The sequence below is a fragment of the Cupressus sempervirens genome, chromosome 5 (genome assembly GCF_028749045.1).
Source record: "Cupressus sempervirens isolate cs-2001-9-10 chromosome 5, ASM2874904v1, whole genome shotgun sequence".
NCBI lineage: Eukaryota > Viridiplantae > Streptophyta > Pinopsida > Cupressales > Cupressaceae > Cupressus > Cupressus sempervirens.
In genome coordinates this window covers 260211300-260234726 of record NC_143122.1, presented here as the reverse complement: position 1 = coordinate 260234726, position 23427 = coordinate 260211300, and the positions used below count along the sequence as shown (strand labels likewise).

At 41.0% G+C, this 23427-nt stretch overlaps 1 protein-coding gene across 1 annotated transcript in view; it reads right to left on the bottom strand.

The window, feature by feature from the left end:
* GATB (GLU-ADT subunit B) overlaps window positions 1–23427 on the bottom strand; it is a 150389-nt gene that overhangs the window by 101900 nt on the left and 25062 nt on the right. Inside the window, exon 2 of the mRNA XM_089829628.1 lies at window positions 5392–5601. Coding sequence (XP_089685754.1) covers window positions 5392–5601 — 210 coding nt within the window. The remainder of the gene's footprint in view (window positions 1–5391; window positions 5602–23427) is intronic.

Here is a 23427-nt window from a genome sequence, read left to right as displayed (position 1 = left end):
TTTGAAGAACATACTAAAGTAAAGTAGAGTGAATATATTAAGTGGAGCTCAAGATAAGGAGATGAAAAGTATTTTCTAATTATTATATCTTGAAAACTACTTGTATTTATTTTAGTAGTTAATCTATCATTAATATTTCTATATGCACTATAAGAGCTAGTTCTCTTGATCTTTTCCTTTCTCTGGGGATGTTCTTACAAGAAAAGGAAGACTGATGTCAAATTTAGAGGGATTTTGGCACTTCATCAGAGGAAACATTGGATGTGGAGCTCAAAAGATAGATATTCAAAGGGAATCTCAAAATCCATGTGTGACTACACGATTTTGATGGACCAACCCCCTGTGTACATCATGAGGAAGTGACGACTTCCAAACAATTATCACTTGTATCTATAGAAGTTATTGAAAAGTGACGATCTTACAATAACTTAATCTTCTATTATGATGGATACCTTATGATGTCTAAGCAGATCATAATAGATGATAACTTGCATGGTGGACTAGTTCTTTAAACAAACCATGGCCTTCTATTATGATTGACATCTTAGAATGTCTAAGCAAATCATGATAGATGATAACTTGTATGGTGAATTAGGTTCCTTAAGGCTTAAACAAATCATGGCCTTCTATTGTGACGGATATCTTATGATGTCTGTAACAGATCGTGATAGATTATATCTTGCATGGTGAATTAATTTCCTTAAATAGACCATGAATGCTCCTACGGTAAGTATTATTGAGGATACATTATCTATGGATATTTTTTAGTATTTGGTGAATGTTATGTGACTTAACATTTAGAAGGCCATTACTCTCAATATCATGAGATGATGTCTAAATGGTGGATATCTTCTTATCAAAGATATCCTTAAAATTTGTCATTCCTGCTTTTACGTTGAGGTAAGCTTGTGTTTATCCTCCCTAGCTAAGGGGGAGTGTTGATGTTTGGTAGCTTCAGTCGGATAAATCTATGAGTCAAAACTAATGAAGATATGTATATATATTTAGTATATATGAGATGTATATATATATACTTTTATATATATAATATAATATATATATGTATATATGTTTATGTACTATTAGGAAATATTAGAAAAATTAATATAATAATGACTTAAGAGATATTACGCATGTATATATACACACAAAATTTTCATTTTCAGTTATAGTAATCACATAATAATGAATAGACATGTCCCATGAAAGGACATGTCGCTTCTTGACTTATTTTCAATATAAATGCAAGAGAAAGCTGCCTTTGGAAAACAAATACCATACAGGCAGTGCTAATACATTTGCAGCGATCCTCATAATTCAACATATCTGTATGTCAATATTGTGTTATGTTTTCTATTTCAAGTATTATGCTCTTTATATTCTAGTTATATTTTATTTTCTCTGAGTATTAATCACATACCCCAAATTGAGTAAACAACGGGCTTAATTTGAAACTGCTCGGACTTGGCCTCAAAGGACTCGCCTAGTACTTGAGAGGTTCTATAACTATGATAAAGTGTCTTTGGAGCACTTGATTATTGAATCAATTTTGATTTAAGATATTGACCAAGAGCTTCAGATCCAAATGGCTTGTTAGAGTCAATTAATTCACAGGTGCACTTACAGACTTATCCATTCTATACAGGCTGAATTCCTCCCCAGTAATACTTAATCCCCAAATTTTAGGCAATTTTGAGGCAGGCCAGAAATAAATCCAGATAAGAGCTTTGTCTGTGATTATCAAGTTCAGCAAGTACATGAGAGTTTGAAACAACCATATTTCTCAAACATAATATATTTCCATTCAAAATATATGCAGTTGTATTTTTAGCCACTCAAGCAGGCTTAATTTCAATAACTACCAACAATAGAGGTATTGGGCATAGCTTATAAATTCAGTTAGTAATCATGGATTTATCGTTACAAAGTAAGTTGTCAGCTTGGATGGGTGCAGGTATGGGAACTGGAACCCAGTACGTAAGTACAATATAAGATCAGTGATACTCATAATTGTCAATAAATAGAATATTTAAAAACCTCATTCATTATTTGCAAAAACGAAAATACTCGTCTCAAATCATAAAAATAGATAAAATAGTATGCATATATTTATAATTATAGATAAGTATTAAATAAATATAGATAACGAGTAAATATTAATATATATAATGCTTTTTATATATAGTACTAAATATATCATACATTTAATTTTCTGTGTGTGGATTGATTATATTAAGTTATTAATAATGTATAATTTATATAAATATTAAATAATATAATATTATACTTAAATTCTCCTATACATTATTGGGGCTATAAAATCAATAACTTGGCATTTTTAATGCCCACTTTAAAATGAGGAAAATTAAATATTCAATTTATGACGATAACTTTATTATGATTAACACAAAGCAAAGGGGCCAAGAAGACAGACGATGCACACTCACAGCCTTCCCCATACTTTTGCCCCCTAGTGTCAGTGTAGAACAAGAGAGCTGCCTTGCACTCAAAGAGAAGCTGCAATCTCGAAGAAGAGATCTTTTGGGCAAGCATTTAAAGTTTGAATACCCAATTTTTAGCTGTGCCCACATGTGGGCACGTGATGGATTGAAAACTGTACCAAACCCATTAGATAGGAAGTGCATTCTTGCTGAATCCAGTAACATGGGTTACAAATGAAAAGGGTCCAGCAAGTCACTCCCCAAGGAACTTGTCAACAAGTTTCAAGCAGGCACTCATCAAGAAATCACCCAAAAACTACCAAATTCATCCAAGTCTGTGGAGAAAACTTGACTATCAGCAGAAAATCAAGGCAACTTGCAGACAACACACAAAATCCCTTATTGTTGTCAGTTTTTCATTTCACTCTTGTATATTTGACTCTTTCACAACATGGCATCAAATTATTGATAGTTGATTAACAGGGACAAAATAAAGAGAATTGCCAATGCACCATGAGGGTTTGTGTGCTCTTGAAGGCCTTAAATTAGACTTGGTGATGAGGTCTCCACCTCTTAACTGTGTCGGTGTAGTGACCCTGGCTGGCTCTCCCAACTAAGCTGATAATTTTGTAGTTGATTGAGAAGAGCAGCAGGTTGATATTCACTATTCAAACCAAAGCCTTAACAATTTGCAATCCAGGAATTGAAATTATTAACAACAGTTGCAAACTTACAAATTTATATTAATTTGCTATTTGGAAAACCAGTCAATGCTGCAATAAATTATTATGAAAGATGAACCTGTCACTGCTCACAACCAGTAGATATGCATAGGAGTTCACTATAGTTTGGTCAACGCTGCACGGTCCAGTTTAAAATACTAAGACGCCCTTATTTTCCTTTCAAGCAAATGCCTTGTGAGTTCTTCAATCTTGCAGACGCCTCCACACAGAGATTGGCTAGTAGATAGTTGGGTCGTTTTCCTAACAATAGCATCCAGGTAGTGGCAGTGAGTATATACACCAAGAGTGGGGTTTCAAAAGATGGCACCAAGATTGGCATTGGATGGAACAGGAAAGGCAATAACTGTTTGCTGGCGTTGGAAACCTCAGGCAACCTGATAGGACAGCCAGCCCTCACAAAAACTGAAGTCGTCCTCCACAAAAAACTGCCCAGGTTGACAAACCTTTGGCATCCAAATGCATGCACTCAGAAGCAATCCACAGCAGTCATAAACTGTCGCCAAAACAGCAATTCTTGACGCTGACGCAAAGACAATCTAGTGATAATAACCACCTCAATTTGCAGTACCAATTCCCTCACAATAACAGGGATATGAGCACCCAGAATAAAGATATAATACACAGTAATTAATACTATTAATTTCTCCCATTTCCTCAACGTCTTCTTGGCAACAGCGTACACAGAAAGAAGACACAATAATTCAGATTTGACAGGTCCAAAATAATCTACTATCCTCGGCAGTAGATTAATTGCAAATCTCAGACCTCAGAAACCTCAAATCAAACCCTTATATCATAGCAAGGGAATTGCAATTCACCAACTCAGAAACCCTCATAAGAACAATAAAAGCAAATAGACAATTGGATGTTTTTCTCACCAAATGGGCTTATATTCATAACATTATTTGGCACTTAGCTTCTTCATCACACCTTTCACTTAAGAAGCTTCATCAACACAACTCCATTTTATAACATTAAATACCATAAACTGTCATTATAATAATGAAGCCTTAGTAATTAATTAATAAATACGAGCCCAACCATTAAATAGCCCCATCCAATGCAGATGATGACCAACTACCAACACCACCAACTACACTACCAAATATGGCAACTACCCATAATAGACTTACTAAAAATAGCAAGTCCACAACTAAGAACCTCAAATCTCACTATCAACTCACGAGGGTTGCAATGATGAACTGACTTGATCAATTGCAGAGACTCGAAAAAAATGGGGACATTACAGCTGTATACTGCAAAATATAGCAATTCTACCTTTTTTTGGCTTGATATTACAAAACAAAAAATCTTATTTTGATGAATATTTCACTATTTTCTTATTTTACAAGTGATGGCTAGTTTGCATAGTCTACAGGAATTATAATATTTTTATCAAATCTCAGTTGCATAGTTTTTGAGTCAAACTAATGGATCCTTTTTTAATGAGTAGTGGGTCACCCAAAAGGAACTCTAATGAACGTAAATAGCTCACTTAGTACTCATTGCATCTAGGTGTTGCTCACAGGGATGAAGCATCAAGACTTCCCAAGAGGTCACCCATTCCCGTACTACACTGGCTTGAACACACTTGCTTAACCATGGAGTTTCCTCAAGATCAAACCTGCTTAGCTTTCTACCCCATTTCAAAAACCTTTAGCAAGTGTTGTGCCTTATGAACCATGTAGGTGGTGCTTTTGGCCTTATGTCAACTTATGTTGTATCATGTTCTCACCATGCAGTTTTTGAGTTAATCTTATTGACCCATATTTCATGAGTAGTGGCTCATGAGTTGACTCAAAAACTACACGTTGAATCCTGATAAAACATCATAAGTTCTTAGTTTCCTGAACTCTTTTAAGGCAATCAAATTCCATTGATACCTTTGAATTGCCAAGTCCATACTGAATCCAAGTAATGTTGCTATGTTCAAAATAAACATATGTTTTCTCTAGATTCATTATTTATGCTTATCATCTATTATTTAAGTTTTTTTTGCAAATTTATGTCTATGTCTTTGGTCTATTTCAATTAGGCTTGTTTTGACATGTTGGAGTTTTTTTAATAATGGTCTATTTACTCAAACTCACAAACTCTTTCAAGCAACAGCTACCATGAAAATGTCTAACATCATACAAGTTCAACAATCAGCTACATATTCCTTTGAGTGGCCTTTATAGGTAAAGGATTAAAGGACGGTACAATACCTTAGTTCCAAAGAGAAGGTCACCTTTCGGCCGAACAGAAACATTTACATCACATCGTAATGATCCCTCCTGCATGTTGCCATTGCCCACTCCCAAATAGCGTACTATCCTTTGCAACTCAGCAGCATACTCGGCAGCTTCAAGCCCACTTCTCATATCAGGCTCAGATACAATTTCAAGCAATGGAACACCAGCTCGGTTCAAATCCACCTGAAATGGGCAGCACATACTTTATTAATTCTCTTCAGAATTATTCACTAATTCAGTAAATGTGTGTCCTTGCTGATCCAGATGTTATATAAAGCAAATAACCAAAGTGCAAGAACATCTACCTTCTTTCAGTAACTTACCCATTGGTTTAAAATCATTAACATAACATTTTATCTACCTTATTATGGACATGTTCTTGTCAATTGCATAGAAGACCTTCCTTATAGGCAAATAACCATTTATTTTCAACATTAACCCCCATTGCAATACATTTCTTTAGAGCAAACTAAACAAGTCACTTGTCATTGTTTCAATTTAATCAGGTGAGAACATTGGAATATTATATAGTGGCATGTAAAAATACAGAAACTGATGTAACCATTAACTTCTGATTCATGGAATAGAACCATGAACTCCATAGTTTAGCAATAGTTTAACTGAGCTGCATTTGTTTCTAGAGGTCTTGACATTTCAGGAAATAAAAATCTATTGTTTTGTGACTCATCGCAGTTAGTTTCATACATTGTGGCTCCATTAGAATGTGAAGCCAACATGTGCTACAGCAACAAATGTCATTGAAAACAAAACTTGTAAATATTACACTCGGCACCTGGGCACATAATGAAATGGGCACTGCAAGGAAAAACAAAGATCCCATGAGCATTGCATGTACTATGATTTTGACTGATCATCATCAGCATAAATCATAATCACTAGGATTTCAGATAAAGGAACTGGTTCTAGTACAGGTACTAGAGGAATTTTTGTACAAGTTGAGATCACCAATCTGTTCATGTAACATAATTTTTCTATAACCCACCCAAACAAAAATATGACTAATGAGAAGTGCAAATATAGCCGACTTTGATCCCTCCACTCTTGAGCAATTCAATCTTGAGGTTTTACAAACAAGCTATCATGGTATAAAGCTCCTCCAGATTTGAGCATTGTTCTGCTGAATTTCTAAGATAATCCCCTTTACTGTCATATCATCAGCTAGGCTCTACTGAATTAAAACTTAAGGAGGCCACTTCACAAGAACTAAATCTCCTCTATAGAGTAGAAGCAGTAAATCATGAAGGATTAGTCCAAGCTATGCAGAGAAATCGCATGCATTTGTTCCCAGATTTAGGTAACAAACTCTAGCTACTTCTGTTGCAACATTGAGCAAACATTATCTCAGATAGACCCATGACATTCAACAGTGCGGGGAAATCCTTCTTGATAAAACCAAAAGCAATACACCTCTCACTAAATGACCCAAAAAAACAAGATAACTCTGCCAAGCAAACTAAAAGCATACGTTCTGTAAAAAGTAACCAGCCAAACACAATTTAGCACATACCAGTTTATAGTAACAGTCCGGCAGAAATAAATACATGGCATCTGAAAATGTCTGCAAAAGGGAGCAAGTGTGACCTATTCTGGAAAATTGCAAGAGCTAACAAAGTGTGTGTTCCATGAGCCTACCAAACATAGTTTCTGTAATGTTCTAACTATGACTTAGTTGTCGTACGGTGGCCTAAGAAGCGTGGTGTATGGTCTAGGAGGAGAATACGGTGTTTTGGAGGACCAACTACTACAAAGGACTTGTAATGTTTGACCGTACGGTAGGGGCAAATACGGTGGATCAATGCTTTCTAGGAAGTCCGTATGGTGATATGGAAGTCGTACGGTGTGGGGGGTGGAGTTGACTACCATATATTATGGTCATACGGTAAGAGGAGGGGCAGTCGTACAGTTGTGGAGATGTCCAGGCCACAGGATTTGCAAGGTCTGTTCAGTGGGTGCAAAATGAGTTACAAGCTACATGCCAGAACATATATTCACCAAATACCTCAATTAATGCCAGTGCAAATGGTTCAATCCAATTCTAGTGATATATATAGATGAATCTGTACAGAGATGGTGCACAGATTTGCCAGTCCAAGCAAATAATGCAGAAACGGAATAGGGTGAGGGATGAATCCCACCGAAACCAGAATAGCCAAGTAGGGAATATCTTTCACTTCTGAAATGGAAAACAATACTGAACTCCAATAGGAATTCGCAATACAAAGAAATAATCCAAATTGCCAACCTACTACTACCTACATGTTGTGCTTAAATACCCTTCGAAGAAACTTCCTGACGATTTACAAAGATAACCAACAACCCTACCTACAGAAACAATTAAATAAAAATAGGTCCGAGATATACTAAATCAATCGGCCCATTAGCAAAGGTTTGATTAAATATTTATTTTATGATGGGAACATTACAGTCCTTCCGTCCTAAAATTTGTTTGTCCTCAAGCAAATGCAAATCCGATTCTTACAAACCTTTTGTAATAAGCTTTTTCAATTTCGAGTCAGGTACCAAGTACATCTTATCGCCGTAGTAAATGATATTATCAATAACTTGGTATCTTTCATCATGTATATAGTCATCCATCAACTGACATGCAGTAGTGTCCTTGGAGTACTCGACCAATAGATGGGCCCGCCAATTATCCAAGGAATGGGATTAAGTGTTGACTGTCATGTTTTTACTTGCAGCATCTGGGATCATATCATGTTTAAAAATGGCCTCCATCTTCTTGATTATGACTTCCCTTGACCCTTTAGTTGACATTCATCTTAGCAGCTTCTTGCCATTTGTCTCGAATGAAAAGTCCATCCTCGTGAAACTCTGGGTGTACTGGTCAAGGGTCTCCATCCACTGGATGCCCAATATGATATTAGTATCAATCAAATCTATGACAAAGAAATCATCTGTCAAGGTATAGTTTCCCATGGAAACTTTTAGCCGTGGATCACATGAGTGCAAGGTAACAAGGTTCCTCCAGCAACCTTAACCTCAAATCCTCCATGCTCTACTGCATGCAAGTTATTACTAGTGACCAAAGATGATTTGATGAAATTGAGTGTGGCGCCACTATCAATCATGACTATGACTCATTTCCCGTGAAGTGTGTCACGAACCCTAAAGATACTACTTTTAGCCATTGTAGTGAGGGTAGCAAGGGAACCCCCTTTTTGTATCAATGTATTTATTCTCTCCTGCTAGTTATTGTCTTCACCAATCACTGTAGGTACTTGTCCTTCATCGTCATCTAGAAACACCTCAATGTAATGAATCTTTCCCTTCCCAAGGCAACGATGATCTGATCCTCATGGTTCCTTGCACATGAAACAAAGTTTTTTTCTCTAGAGCTCTTGCCAAGAGTCTTCATCCAATGGAGGTTTTCTCTGAATTGGCTCCTTGTCTTTGTCTTCTTGTGGAGACTTCGTTGGCATAGCTACATGGGTTTTGGAGGAAGAAGTGGGCATGTCACGTACCTTCTTAATAGCTTCGTTGAGTGCATATGGGTTGAACCCTTTGATCCAGCCTCTCAAAGGCTCTCTCAGCCCATCCATGAATAACACAATTCAATGTCTTTCAAAGATGTCTGTAACTAGTACTGACAACCTTTGGAACTCGGTGATGTAATTGTCTACTGTACTTGATTGCTTTAGCTGAGCTAGACCTTTGAAGTTTAGTTTAGGATCCTTCCCATCGAAACAGTCAATGAGTCTCTCAGTGAATTTGACATAAGAGGTTACTTGGTTGTGGCCGAGAGTGACCAATCCATGGTGCCACCACTCTTGCGCCACTCCTTCTAGATGGAGTGATGCGAACTTGATTGCTTCCTCTTCAAGCATCAGGTTGAGTTGGAAATAGGTGTTTACCTTCAAAACCCATGCCTATGCAATGATGGCTCCAAATCCATCAAATGGTGATAAGTTTACTTTTCCGATTTACTTTTCCAATTTTTCTCCTGAGATCATAATTAAAATAACCATGATTTCCCCCATCTGAATATCTCATTCTTAGATCAACATAGTCCCTATAAGATATATCAACTTCCATATTCGTGTTTGTCCAATCGTTTTGAAGTTTTTCTTGCATTTCCTAAAAGTGGGTTATCTTTCTTTGTGTGGTGCTTCTGTCCTTGAAAGGAAGATGGGGTATCGAGGGTCGAGAGCGACAGGGTTGAGAGTTTGTTCTTCCCGTAACAGAGTCGTCGCTATGCCCATTTTGTTCTCCTATTGTCTTTCCCTTGGCCAATTTTTGTAGTGTTTCCTGCATAAGCCTTTCGATTTCATTGATCTGCATTTGGCTTCTGCTGAGCTTTCTTAAAAGATTCATGACATCTGTCATACAATCTTGATGATTTGCCACTCTACCAACAAGGTTATTTCACCTTCTCCTTTGTCGTCAGTAGAAATTGTGTATCAGCCGACAGGACCCTTCGGAAACATTTTTGTATCAGCCGACGAGTACCTTCGGGAAAGTTCTTGTTATATAGCCGACGGGTAAATAGTTTGTAGTAGACATGATGTATCTGGCCGATGGACTCCTTCGGAAAAGTTCTTCGGAAAGTATTTATAACCCCTTCGGGAAGCATTGTATTCATCTTATCATCGAAGCATAATGTACTGTTGGGCATATGCGAATAATAAGAAGAGTTCTGCTGTTCGTGTTCGTGTTCATTATCTGTGTGCATTTCTTAATTAATCTGTAGTAAACATTTGGCGCCGTTGCTCGATGGACCTGGTACGCAGGCAGGCGGATATGCATTAAATGTCGAATCAGTTGAACAAAGAAAAGAATCAGCTGAAGGAAAAAGATGACATACGTGTTGCGCAGGAAAATTTAATTCTGGCTCAGCAGACAGAGCGTCGAAGGAGATTTTAGAAGATTGTCGACGAAAACAAGAGCGCGGAAGGATTGTTGAAGGAGACTCGACAACGGCTTGATTTGGTGGAAGAAGCAAGGGAGGAGTTTCTAAACCTGCATACGCCACGAGAAGAGAATCCTAACGGAAGGAGATCGACTCGCACAACTCAGAGTGCCAAGGGAACATGAGCGTGGAGTGACCTCTTCGTCAGAGATATACTTCTGGAACGAACAGCTTCGATTGACAAACCCTCTTCTTCACCAAACACTACGGAAGTCGAAAACAGCACGAGTGTTGAAAACAGCGCAGAACCAGAAAACAGCGCGAGTGTAGAAAACAACGCGAGTGTGCAGAATAGCGCGGGTGTTCAAAACAGCGCGGGAGTGCAAAATAGCACAGGTACACAACAAAACCCTCAACATACAGTGATCATGGCAGGTCTGAAAGAAAAGTTGCCTAAATTTGATGGTGATGAAGCAACTGATCCCATTCGACATTGTAAAACATGTGAAATGATCTGGAGGGAAAATGGCATAACAGATACAAATGAATGGATCCGACAATTTCCCGCTACCCTACGGGGTGTTGCGATTGATTGGTTTCTGATGCTGATCCACAAAAATTAAACAGTTGGGATAACATTAAGGAGTTCATCGCAGAATTTCAACTTTTGCGTGATGATAATGAAATTTTAGCGGAGATATTCAATACCAAGCAAAAGAGGAATGAAACAGTACGGGTCTTCGCCAGGAGATTGAAGGACTTAATCAGTAAAATGGAGAATAAGCCAGCAGATGGGCTCCAGAAAAGATGGTTCATTGAAGGCCTTCACCCGAAGCTGCGGAAAAAAATGAAGATAGTGCCACCATCAACATACAATGAAGCATACAATCGGGCAATGAACCTCGAAAGTGACCAGAAGACAAAGAAGAAGAAGAACAGCTCGTCCGATTCGGATGACGATGCATCTTCAGGAGAAGATAGCAGCGATGACGAGGGAAGCAGCAAGAAAGTCCGTGCTCTTCAAAAGGACATGATTCAGATGATGGAGTTCAAAAACATGAACAAGGAGACTAAAGGCAATGACCTATGGTGCACGGAGTGCAAGAAAGAAGGCCATATGAAGGGATCCTGCCTGAAAGATCAATTTTGTGAGATTTGCCAGATTCTGGGACACTCGGTAAAGGAATGCCCTTTCAATTTGAAAACAAGAACACCGCAGCAAGTGTTCCTGACACAGGAGGCATCCCCGTCAGGAGGGAACAGGAACACCAGTACGGAAGGAGCCACATCAGGCGGATACAGAAACAACCAGCGCGGTCAAAACAACAACAGCAATAACAACAATGGCGGCAACAACAATAATGGCGGAAGGAGTCGAATTCAGTACGATGCGAATGGTCGGCCAATTGTTCAATGCCGCGCATGCAATCTATGGGGTCACTTCGCCCGAGAGTGCACAACGACGAACACACCGAAGTTGTTATGCCGATGGTGTGGACCTGGCGATCATGATGATGCTAAGTGCCCAAAGTTCGGAGTCAACTTGATTACTGTCGGGATGGATGAGGAAGAAGTTTTGGCAATCACTCGTAAGCAGGCAAAGCTATACCCTGACCCAGCGGAAGAAAAGAAGAGACTGGAGGAAGCACGAGCAAAGATCCAAAAAGCAACACAGGCAGAAACAGTACACCTGAAGGACACGCCAAGTACCTCCGTACGGAACTGTGCAGAACAAAACATTGTACGGAAAATATTGCAAGCTGAGATACCCGTCAGGATAAATGATCTGTTGCTCAATATGCCTCAACTCCGTACGGCCCTCACAAATATAGCCCCGAGTGCTAAGCAACCCGTAGAGCAAGACAAGGAGAAACAGGGGGGTACAAGTGCAGAAGACCCGATGTTGTTAGCTCTTTCATCTGGACGCTATCCGGCGGTTGTTGAAATGGGCATTCTCGGGACTATGCTAATGGACACGATCGTGGACGAAGGATCCGGTGTCAATGTGCTACCAGAGGATACTTGAAAAAGTTGGAACAATCGACATTATGGCCACCTACCTTCCAACTGTTAACAGTCGATCAACATGGAATCAAGCCATTGGGAATACTCACAGCGCAACCAGTGACAATTGGAACACAACCATTCCTGTTGGACTTCGTTGTGATTCCTCTCAGGCGGAAGGGGTACAATGCTATTCTGGGTCGGGGGTGGCTGATACAAGCAAAAGCAAAGCACGATTGGAAGAAAAATACTTTATCACTCGAAAACAAAGGTCGAAAGTATGTCATCGATCTGCACACTCAGATGGTCAGGGAAGAAGCCCTATCGTCAGATTCTGAAGGAGAAGAGGATGAAAAGGGGCAAAGTATGGAACCAGATCAAGAGGGAGTTCTACGATTGGAAGGAGATGACGATTTGGATTCAGTAAATGGTCTTTACAATTGGCAGATAGAGGATTATGAATTGTTTCCAACCTGCAACGTACTGACAATAGAAGAACACAATACTAATGAATTTCCAAAGGAGTTCACTGAAATGAAGGAAGGGGATGCGTCACTCGATGTGACCCCGGCACATAAGTTCACTAAAGGGGAACCCATCAAATACAATGAAGTCGCGTTGCAGACCATGAATTTGGGAGACAAAGCGGAACCACGGAACATACTGGTGGGAGACAATTGGGACCCAGTACTAAAGACAGCAGCATTCAAGATATTTTTAGAGTATAAGGATGTCTTTGCATGGACGTACAAGGACTTGAAGGGCGTACCACCGGAATTGTGTGTGGACCGCATTCAATTGATTGAAGGAGCAATACCCGTACGAAAGAGGCCCTACAGAATGAACAAAAATTATGCGGCCCAGGTACGGAGGAAATCAATCAAATGCTAGAGGCCGGCATTATTTTCAAGGTGCAGACCAGTGAATGGGTATCCCCGATAGGGATCTCACTGAAGGACTCCATTTAGATCCGAATATGTGTTGATTTCCGATGCCTGAATGCAGTCACCATCAAGGATCCGTTCCCGATCCCATTCACGGACAGGATCCTGGAGGAGGTAGCAGGACACGAGATCTACTCATTTATGGATGGTTTTTCCGGCTACAATCAGATTTCAATCGCAGAGGAGGATAAACTGAAGACGACATTTGTCGTAGAAGATGGGGTGTATGCCTATAATCAGATGTCGTTCGGTCTGTGAAATGCACCTGCGACATTTCAGCGGTTCATACTACACATTTTTGATAAGATGTCCGTCAGAAACTTCGAGGCATTTTTGGATGATTGGTCAGTGTTCAGTGCGGAGGATAAACATCTGGCAGCATTAGGCGAGTGTATGGAAAGGTACCACCGTGTGCGTTTGGCCCTGAACCTGAAGAAGTGCAGATTTATGGTTCCACACGGAAGGTTGCTCGGACACATAGTCTATAAGGAGGGACTGAAGACAGATCCGGACAAAGTGCAAGTCATATTGGAGATGCAGGCATCCACCAATGTGACAAAGGTAAAATCTTTCCTTGGACATATAGGGTATTACAGGCGTTTCATCAAAAATTTTGCCAAGATGGCATATCCGTTGGATAGGTTAACTTGCAAGACAGAATCGTTCCGATGGGAGAAGGAACAGGATGAAGCATTTGAAGGACCCAAGGTACGACTAGCTACAACACCTATTTTGGCATACTCGGATTGGAATAAGGAGTTTCATGTGCATGTTGATGCATCAAATATGCGATCAGAGCAACTCTCGCGCAAACAGGAAGCCACGGGTTGGATCACCCGATCTACTTCGCCAATCAGTTGCTATCAAAAGCTGAACAAAATTATAGTACAACTGAACGGGAAGCATTAGGGATGGTCTATGCTGTGCAGAAATTCCGACATTACTCGTTGGCTACTCCATTTGTGCTCTATGTCGATCATCAAGCCCTGTTGTATATGATCAATAAACCAGTCATTCAAGGAAGAATCAGCCGATGGTTACTCCTGTTGCAGGAGTTTACCTTCAAGATCATTGTACGGCCAGGAAAGAAACATGTAAGCGCGGATCATTTGTCACGAATCAAAACAGGAGAACCGGCAGACGATGTAAATGATGACTTTCTTGACGCACAATTGTTTCAGATTGCTGCACTATCGGAGTGGTATACAAGCATCAGCGAATACTTGTCAACAGGACAGTTTCCAAATACCATGCCACTGAATGAAAGACGGAAGTTGGTGATACGGAGCAGAACATTTCAGCTGATTAATGGATTGTTGTATAAAATGGGACCCGATCAGATCCTGAGGCGTTGTGTCCTGGAGGAAGAAATTCCACAGGTACTGAAAGAAGCGCATGAAGGACCGACAAGAGGACACATGGGGCCGGACACAACTGCACAAAAGATACTTCTAGCAAAATTATGGTGGCCAACAGTATACAATGACACCAGGGAATGGGTTGTTGCATGCAATACATGTCAGCGAGCTGGGAAACCTTTGAAGAGAGACTTCATGCCTCTGAATCCTTCTCATGCTCAGGAGCTCTTTGAACGGTGGGTTTTGGACTTCATAGGACCTCTGAAGACAAGCAGAACCAGAAGGTGCCGTTACATTGTTGTCACGACGGAATACTTGACTAAATGGGTGGAGGCGCGTGCACTACCGGACAACTCAGCGGTAAGTACAGCAAAGTTTATTTATGAACAAATAATTACCAGGTACGGCATTCTGTTACAATTAACGAGTGATAGAGGTGGACATTTTGTAAATCATGTGATCCGACTGCTTACCACGGAGTTCAAAATTTATCATTCGCTATCAAGTCCGTACTACCCAAGGGCAAACGGACAGGCTGAAGCTACCAACAAAATCTTGGTATCAATTATATACAAATCCTACGCAGTCGAAGGGGAGGATTGGGAGGAGAAATTACCTTCTGCTCTGTGGGCTTACCGCACGGCGTATAAAGTTACAAAAGGACACACACCGTTTCAACTGATGTTCGGACAGGAGGCTGTAGTACCAACGGAATTTATGATACCAAGCCTGCGGATAGCACTAGAAAACAAGTTGGGCGACATGGAGAGCTTAAGGGAGCAGCTGTATAAACTGAACAGGTTAGAGAAGCGATTATTAGCATAGTGGGCGACTGAAGTAACGCAGAATAGGCGAAAGGCATGGCACGATAAGCACCTGAAGCTAAATAGGTTTCAGCCTATTTACCACATAGATTAATTAAGAAACAGAGAAGGAATACGAACATGAATAGCAAACAGTAGAACTCTTCTTATTATTATTCGTATATGCTAGAACATTACATTATGTTTCCATGATAAGATATCCTGATGATGATTACAATGCTTCCCGAAAGGGTTATAAATACTTTCCAACGAACCTTCCCGAAGGTATCCGTCAGCCAGATACATCATGTCTGCTAGAAACTATTTACCCGTCGACTACATAACAAGAACTTTCCCGAAGGGACCCGTCGACTGATACACAATTTCCTTTCTGAAGGGACCAGTCGGCCGATACACAATTTTCTTTCCGAAGGGACCCATCGACCGATACACAATTTCTACCGACGACATCATCCCCCCAAAAAGAAAAGTTGTCTCCTAACGACTATTACAAAATCTCTGAGACAAATCAACAACCAAAATACATTGACTGACTAACTGGTCTTCAACACTGTCACCTGAGCCAATCTGACATCTGACCCTGATAGCCACCCGTGCCGCTTTCTGCCTTCCAATTCTGAGTACACTGAACCAAGTGTCGCTGCATTGCCTCCAACTGGATGATCAGCTCCTCCCGAGCTCTCTATGCATCCACCAAGACAACCTTACGGCCAACACCTACTCTCAGTGCCTCTGATACATAGACACTCCATGCTTGCAACAGCTCCAAGTCTTCTCAACTGGTCAGGCTCCCACGATTGATATCCGCAACAACTGGGGGTCCAGGGGGCCTCGGCGGGGTCGAGGGGCAGCGCCCCTCGCCGCCAAGACCAAATTAGCACTCCGAAACCCACAGAAAAATGCACGGAACACACCGTTTCTATCATGTTCTGCCGATTTTACACTCTTTCTGGCAACCGCTAGTTCTTCCTCTACCCTGTGGCATCATCTGATACTCATTCTAAGCACTTTTGATTTGTCAACGTTTTTTTTTTTTTTTTTTTTTATAATTTAGAAAACCTCCTATCACCCTTCTGTGCTACCAATGTACAGCTACACCATACATCCTGCCACTGTATCGACTCCTTATGCAATATCCTGTAACGTCCTCCAAAGTCTGAATGCAATAGCAAGTAAAAGCCGTACGCCAAAACCCCACTCTTCAGAACCTGTAATCTTGCAATCCAAATCCGTAGACATGATATGCTTGAAAAATCCGTACAATTACCTCGCATTCCAAATTGTAAATTTCGTACGCTGTTTTTACTTCCAAATTCTGTGCACCGTACGGCCAAAATTCACAGTGTCAATGGCTTTCCTCATAAATCCGTACAGGGATATCGTACGGTGATTTTACATGGTTAAAATAGCTAAAAATCCGTATGCTCCAAGTCTTCATAAAATCCGTATGGTGAGTAGTGAAATCCACACAATGAAAAAGTTCGTACTTTCTCAAGCTATTAAAATCCGTACGGTGGTCTCAGTGTTACAATATGCAACTCTTAAAAAAAACTGTACACTGCAAAAAAAAGCTGTACTACAGCAAAATTGTACACCAACCTTCAAAATGGAAGCCGTACGGTATTCTTCCCTTCAACTATGAAATCCGTACAGCACTATTTTCTTCAATATGAAAACTGTACGGCACTTTTCTTTGGCTATGAATTCCGTACGGTATTGTTTTCTTCAATATGGAAACCGTACGGTACTTTCCTGAAAACTGTACTACACATATTATATTATCTAAAAAATCGTACACCATCCTTCAGATGTGAAAAACCGTACGGTACTCTCTCCTTCAAGTATGAAGTCGTACGGTACTTTTGCTGAAAACCGTACGGCACTCCTTTCCCTGAAAATCGTACGATACATATGCAAGCCATACGGTATTCTTCCCTTCACTATGAAATCCGTACGATGCTTGTGGAAGCCGTACAGTACTCCTTCCTTCACTGTGAAATCCGTACGGCACTTCCCTTCGGCTTTAAATATGAAACCGTATGGTACCTCTTTTTTTTTTTTCTTTTTTTTCTTTTTTTTTAATCTCACTTCTGGAACAATTATGTACAATATTTACATATATACAGTACTTACAGTCTTCTCTCAGTTATTCGTCCACGGGGGTGCGTTACTTCTTTTATGGAAGACATTCAACTTCGACCTCTTCACTACATCGACTACTTCCTTTCCGTCTAGTATCCACTGTTTTATTGCTCCGTTATTGCCTACTTCTCGAATCTGGTACGGCCCGACCCATTTAATTTTGAACTTGCCTGGTTTGATCTTATTCCGATCGTCGTACTTCAACACCCACTGTCCGAGTTGAAACCTGCTATGCTTGTTCTGTGTCATCTCCATACCGCCCAGTTTGTTCCCGAAGCTCCGTAGCATGGACTCCATCAGTTGCCCCTTCTATCCATCAATAACACTTTCACTCTGTACTGCTACAACTTTTATTGAACCCTTCCTCTTTGTTGCCTGTGCAGACCGTATCGTGTGTCTTCCTTGCCGCCAGTACCTTTCTACTATATCTATGGTTCGACATAATACTTTCTTCCTGCACAGTCATACAGTAGAATCTTTCCTCCTTTCAGGTTCATACTGTATGTTCTTTCCTTCAGCTTCAATCATACCCGTGTTTCCTTCTTCGACTTCTATGTGTTGCTTCGAACATTCATTTCCTCCTTCGGCTTCTCCATGTTCCTTCAGACATTCATTTCCTCCGTCGGCTTCTCTATGTTCCTTCGGAGATTCATTTCCTTCTTCTTTCTTATCTTCGTTGATTCTTAGCATATTACAACTTGGAAAGAGCTCGTAATCCTCTATCTGCCAATGGTAAAGACCATTTACTGAATCCAGATCGTCATCTCCTTCCAATCGTAGGACTCCCTCCTGATCGGGTTCCATACTCTGTCTCCTCTTATCGTCTTCTCCTTCAGAATCCGACGATAGAGCTTCTTCTCCAACCATCTGAGTGTGTAGATAGATGACATACTTCCAACCTTTGCTTTCAAGTGATAAAGCATTTTTCTTCCAATCGTGCTTCGCCTTGACTTGTATCAGCCACCCCCAGCCCAGAATGGCATCATATCCTCTCCGCTTCAATGGGATCACGACGAAATCCAACAAGAATGGTTGTGTTCCAATCATCACTAGTTGTGCTGTCAGGACTCCCAATGGCTTGATTCCATGTTGATTGGTCGTTAGCAGCTGGAATGTAGGCGGCCATAATGTCGGCTGTCCCAACTTTTTCCAAGTGTCTTCAGGCAACACATTGACACTGGACCCTCCGTCCACAATTGTTTCCGTCAATACAGTCCCGAGAATTCTCATTTCAGCGACTGCTGGATAGCGTCTGGATGAAAGAGCTAACAGCATCGGATCTTCTGTACTTGCGCGACTTTCCTTCTCCTTTTTGTCCACTGCACTTGCTCTACTTTCCTGCTTCCTTCCATGTTCTCCTGGTAGTTGAGCAGCGGGAACGATGTTTGTGAGTGCCGATCGGAGCTGAAGCATAGTGAGCAACAGATCACTTATCCTGACGGGTATCTCGGCTTGCAATATTTGCCGTACAATGTTTTGTTCTGCGCAGTTCCGTATGGAGGTACTTGGCGGGTCCTTCAGGTTTGTCGTTTCTGCCTGTGTTGCTTTTTGAATCTCTGCCCTTGCTTCCTCCAGTCTCTTCTTTTCTTCCACTGGGTCAGGGTATAGCTTCGCCTGCTTCCGAGTGATTGCCAGAACTTCTTCCTCGTCCATCCCGATGGCAATCAAGTTTACTCTGGACTTCGGGCACTTAGTATCATCATGATCACCAGGTCCACACCATCGGCATAGCAACTTCGGTGTGTTCGCCGTTATGCACTCTCGAGCAAAGTGACCCCACAGATTGCATGCGCAGCATTGAACAATTGGCTGACCATTCACATCGTACTAAATTCGACTCCTTCCGCCATTATTGTTGTTGCCGCCATTGTTATTGTTTTGACCGTGCCGGTTGTTTCTGTATCCACCCGATGTGGCACCTTCCGTACTGGTGTTCCCGTTCCCTCCTGACGGGGATGCCTCCTGTGTTAAGAACACTTGCTGCAGTGTTCTTGTTTTTAAATTGAAAGGGCATTCCTTTACCGAGTGTCCCAGGATCTGGCAGATTTCACAAAATTGATCTTTCGGGCAGGATCCCTTCGTATGGCCTTCTTTTTTACTCTCCGTGCACCATAAGTCGTTGCCCTTAGTCTCCTTGTTCATGTTTTTGAACTCCCTCATCATCCGAAGCATGTCCTTCTGAAGAGCACGAACTTTCTTGTTGCTGCCTTCATCGTCGCTGCTATCTTCTCCCGAAGGCTCGTCGTCATCTAAATCAGATGAGCTAGTCTTCTTCTTCTTTGTCTTCTGGTCACTTTCGAGGTTCATTGCCCGATTGTACGCTTCATTGTATGTTGATGGTGGCACAATCTTCATCTTTTTCCGCAAATTCGGGTGAAGGCCTTCAATGAACCATCTTCATCTGCCGGTTTATTCTCCATTTTACTGATTAAGTCCTTCAACCTCCTGGCGAAGACCCGTACTGTTTCATTCTTCTTTTGTTTGGTATTGAATATCTCCGCTACAATTTCATTATCGTCGCGCAAAAGTTGAAATTCTACGCTGAACTCCTTAATGTTATCCCAACTGTTTAACTTTTGTGGATCAGTATCAGTAAACCAATCAATCGCAACACCCCGTAGGGTAGCGGAAAATTGTCGGATCCATTCATTTGTATTTGTTATGCCATTTGCCCTCCAGATGGTTTCACATGTTTTACAATGTCGAATGGGATCAGCTGCTTCATCACCATCAAATTTAGGCAACTTTTCCTTCGGACTTGCCATTATCACTATATGTTGAGGGTTTTGTTGTGTACCTGCCCTGTTTTGCACTCCCGCGCTGTTTTAAGCACCCGCGGTGTTCTAAGCTCCCGCGCTGTTTTGAACACCTGTGTTGTTCTGCACACCCGCGCTGTTCTCTACACCCGCACTATTTTTTGCTTCCGCGCTATTTTCAATACCCGCATTGTTTTCTGCTTCCGCGTTGTTTTCAACACCCACACTGTTTGGTGAAGAAGAGGGTTCGTCAACCGAAGCTGTTCGTTCCGGAAGTATCTCAGACGAAGAGGTCACTCCATGCTCGTGCTCCGTCGGCACTCCGAGCCGTGCGAGTCAATCTCCTTCCGTCAGGATTCTCTTCTCGTGGCGTATGCAGGTTTAGAAACTCCTCCCTCGCTTCTTCCACCAACTCAAGCCGTTGTCGAGTCTCCTTCAACAATCCTTCGCGTTCTTGTTTCCTTCGGCAATTTTTTGAAATCTCCTTTGATGCTCTGTCTGCTCAGCCAGAATTAAATTTTCCTGCGCAACGCATATGTCATCTTTTTCCTTTAGCTTATTCTTATCTTTGTTCAACTGATTCGGCATTTAATTCATATCCGCCTACTTGTGTACCAGGTCCATCGGGCAACGGCGCCAAATGTTTACCGCATAGGTTAATTAAGAAACAAACAAGGAATACAAAATGAATAGCAAATAGCAAAACTCTTCTTATTATTATTCGTATATGCCAGAACATTACATTATGCTTCCATGATAAGATATCCTGATGATGATTACAATGCTTCCCAAAGGGGTTATAAATACTTTCTGACGAACCTTCCCGAAGGTATCCGTCGGCCAAATACATCATGTCCGCTACAAACTATTTACCCGTCGGCTACATAACAAGAACTTTCCTGAAGGGACCCGTCGGCTGATACACAATTTCCTTTCCGAGGGGACCCGTCGGCCGATACACAATTTTCTTTCCAAAGGGACCCATCGGCCGATACACAATTTCTGCAAGCGTGGAGTGTCTGTGTATCAGAGGCACGGAGAGTAGGTGTTGGCCGTGAGGCTGTCTTGGTGGATGCGTAGAGAGCTCGGGAGGAGCTGATCATCCAGTTGGAGGCAGTGCAGCGACACTTGGCTCAAGGTACCGAGGAGTTGGAAGCAAAGGAAGCAGCACAGGTGGCTATCAAGGTCAGCTTGAGGAGTCAGTATTGTGTTAGCAAAGGCTATAGATGCAACGGGATGAATGTGAAAGTGATATGGCAAATCAATATTGTTGTATTAGTTGTTTGAGTTTTGTTCTGTAGTCGTCAAGAGACGACTTTTCTTTTTGGGGGGGATGATGTCGTCGGTAGAAATTGTGTATCGGCCGACGGGTCCCTTCGGAAAGGAAATTGTGTATCAGCCGACGAGTCCCTTCGGGAAGGAAATTGTGTATCAGCCGACAGATCCCTTCGGAAAGGTTTTTATGTAACGACATGTATGTGGCCAACAGACTCCTTCGGAAAGTATTTATAACCCCTTCGAGAAGCATTGTATTCATCTTATCAAGATATCTTATCATGCAAGCAAAATGTACTATTTGGCATATGCGAATAAAAATAAGAGTTCTGCTGGTTGTTGTTCATGTTCGTATTCATTATCTGTGTGCAATTCTTAATTAACCTATGCGGTAAACACAGCCCGGACAGTGGGTATTGAAGTACGACGGCCGGAATGAGATCAAACCGAGCAAGTTCAAAGTTAAGTGGGTCGGGCCGTATCAGATTCGGGAAGTAGGGGACAATGGAGCAATAAAATTATGGACTTTGGATGGACAGGAAGTGCCTCAGGCAGTGAATGGCTCAAAGCTGAAGATATACCATGGCCGGAAGACTTCTGCGTCACAGAATGGCCTTCGGGAGACCCCTTCGTCATTGCAGACCGACGGTGACGACAGTCGAAGGGAAAACTGACTTTGCTATTCATTCTTAGAAAAAAAAAAAATTTGAAAAAAAAAACAAAGTACCGTACGGTTTCATATATGAAGGGAAGAGTGTCGTACGGTTCCATATTTGAAGTGAAAATACTGTACGGTTTCATAATTGAAGGGGAGAGTATCGTACGGATTTCATATTTGAAGGAAAAAATTAGTGTCGTACAATTTTTCATATTTGGAGGCTGGTGTACGATTTTAGTACGATTTTTAAGACAATTTCATATTTGTAGTACGGTTTTTAAGACAATGTACGGTTTTCATATTTGAATTATGGTTTTTAAGACAATGTACGGTTTCCATATTGAAGGTTGGTGTACGGTTTTGCTATAGTATAGTTTTTAATAAAAATTTTAAGATGTACGGTTTTAGTGTGGTATGATTTTTAGCAGTGTACGGTTTGTAAAGAGCTGCATATTGACCACTGTACGGATTTTAATACAGAAGGTTAGCGTACAAAAATTGAAGCCAAAATTTTGTTGATTTCCATCATACGGATTTTGCCAGACTTGATGGATATGGCAGTACGGCTTTCCCAGAAGATTTAAACAGGGAAGATGCCTTCAGAATTGTTTCATCAAAACTCGTGTGCGTGGCAGCTCCAGGAAGGAGGCATCCATATGCAATCAACAGACAATGTCAAGTTTGAAGCCGTACAAATTTCATCACAGAAGGGTCAAGTTACCATATGCACCTCTGTAGGGCACTGGACGGCTTGTTAAATCATCACCCATACAGAAGATTTCCAGCATTTCAAGCGTATGGATTCCTTGTGAAGAGCAGGGTACAGATTTCATTGTACGGATTATTGAATGCAAGGTTCTGAAGGTTGAAGTACGAAATTCAACAGTAAGCAAGGCGGTATATCACTTCTAGTCGGATTCAACATACTATGATTAGTGAAGGGCATTGAAAATACCACCGTACGGATTTGGAAAGGGAAACTATTGTACAGAATTGTGGTCTTCTGGTGGTACGGCTTTGTTATTTGATTTTCCTTCCAACTTTTCCAGAGTACGGATTTTCATTCCAAAGGTTGCAATTCACCGTACGTATTTGGAAGAATTCTTCACTGTACGGATTTGGAAGACCGTTAGGCAAAGACAAAGATATAACTAATGAAC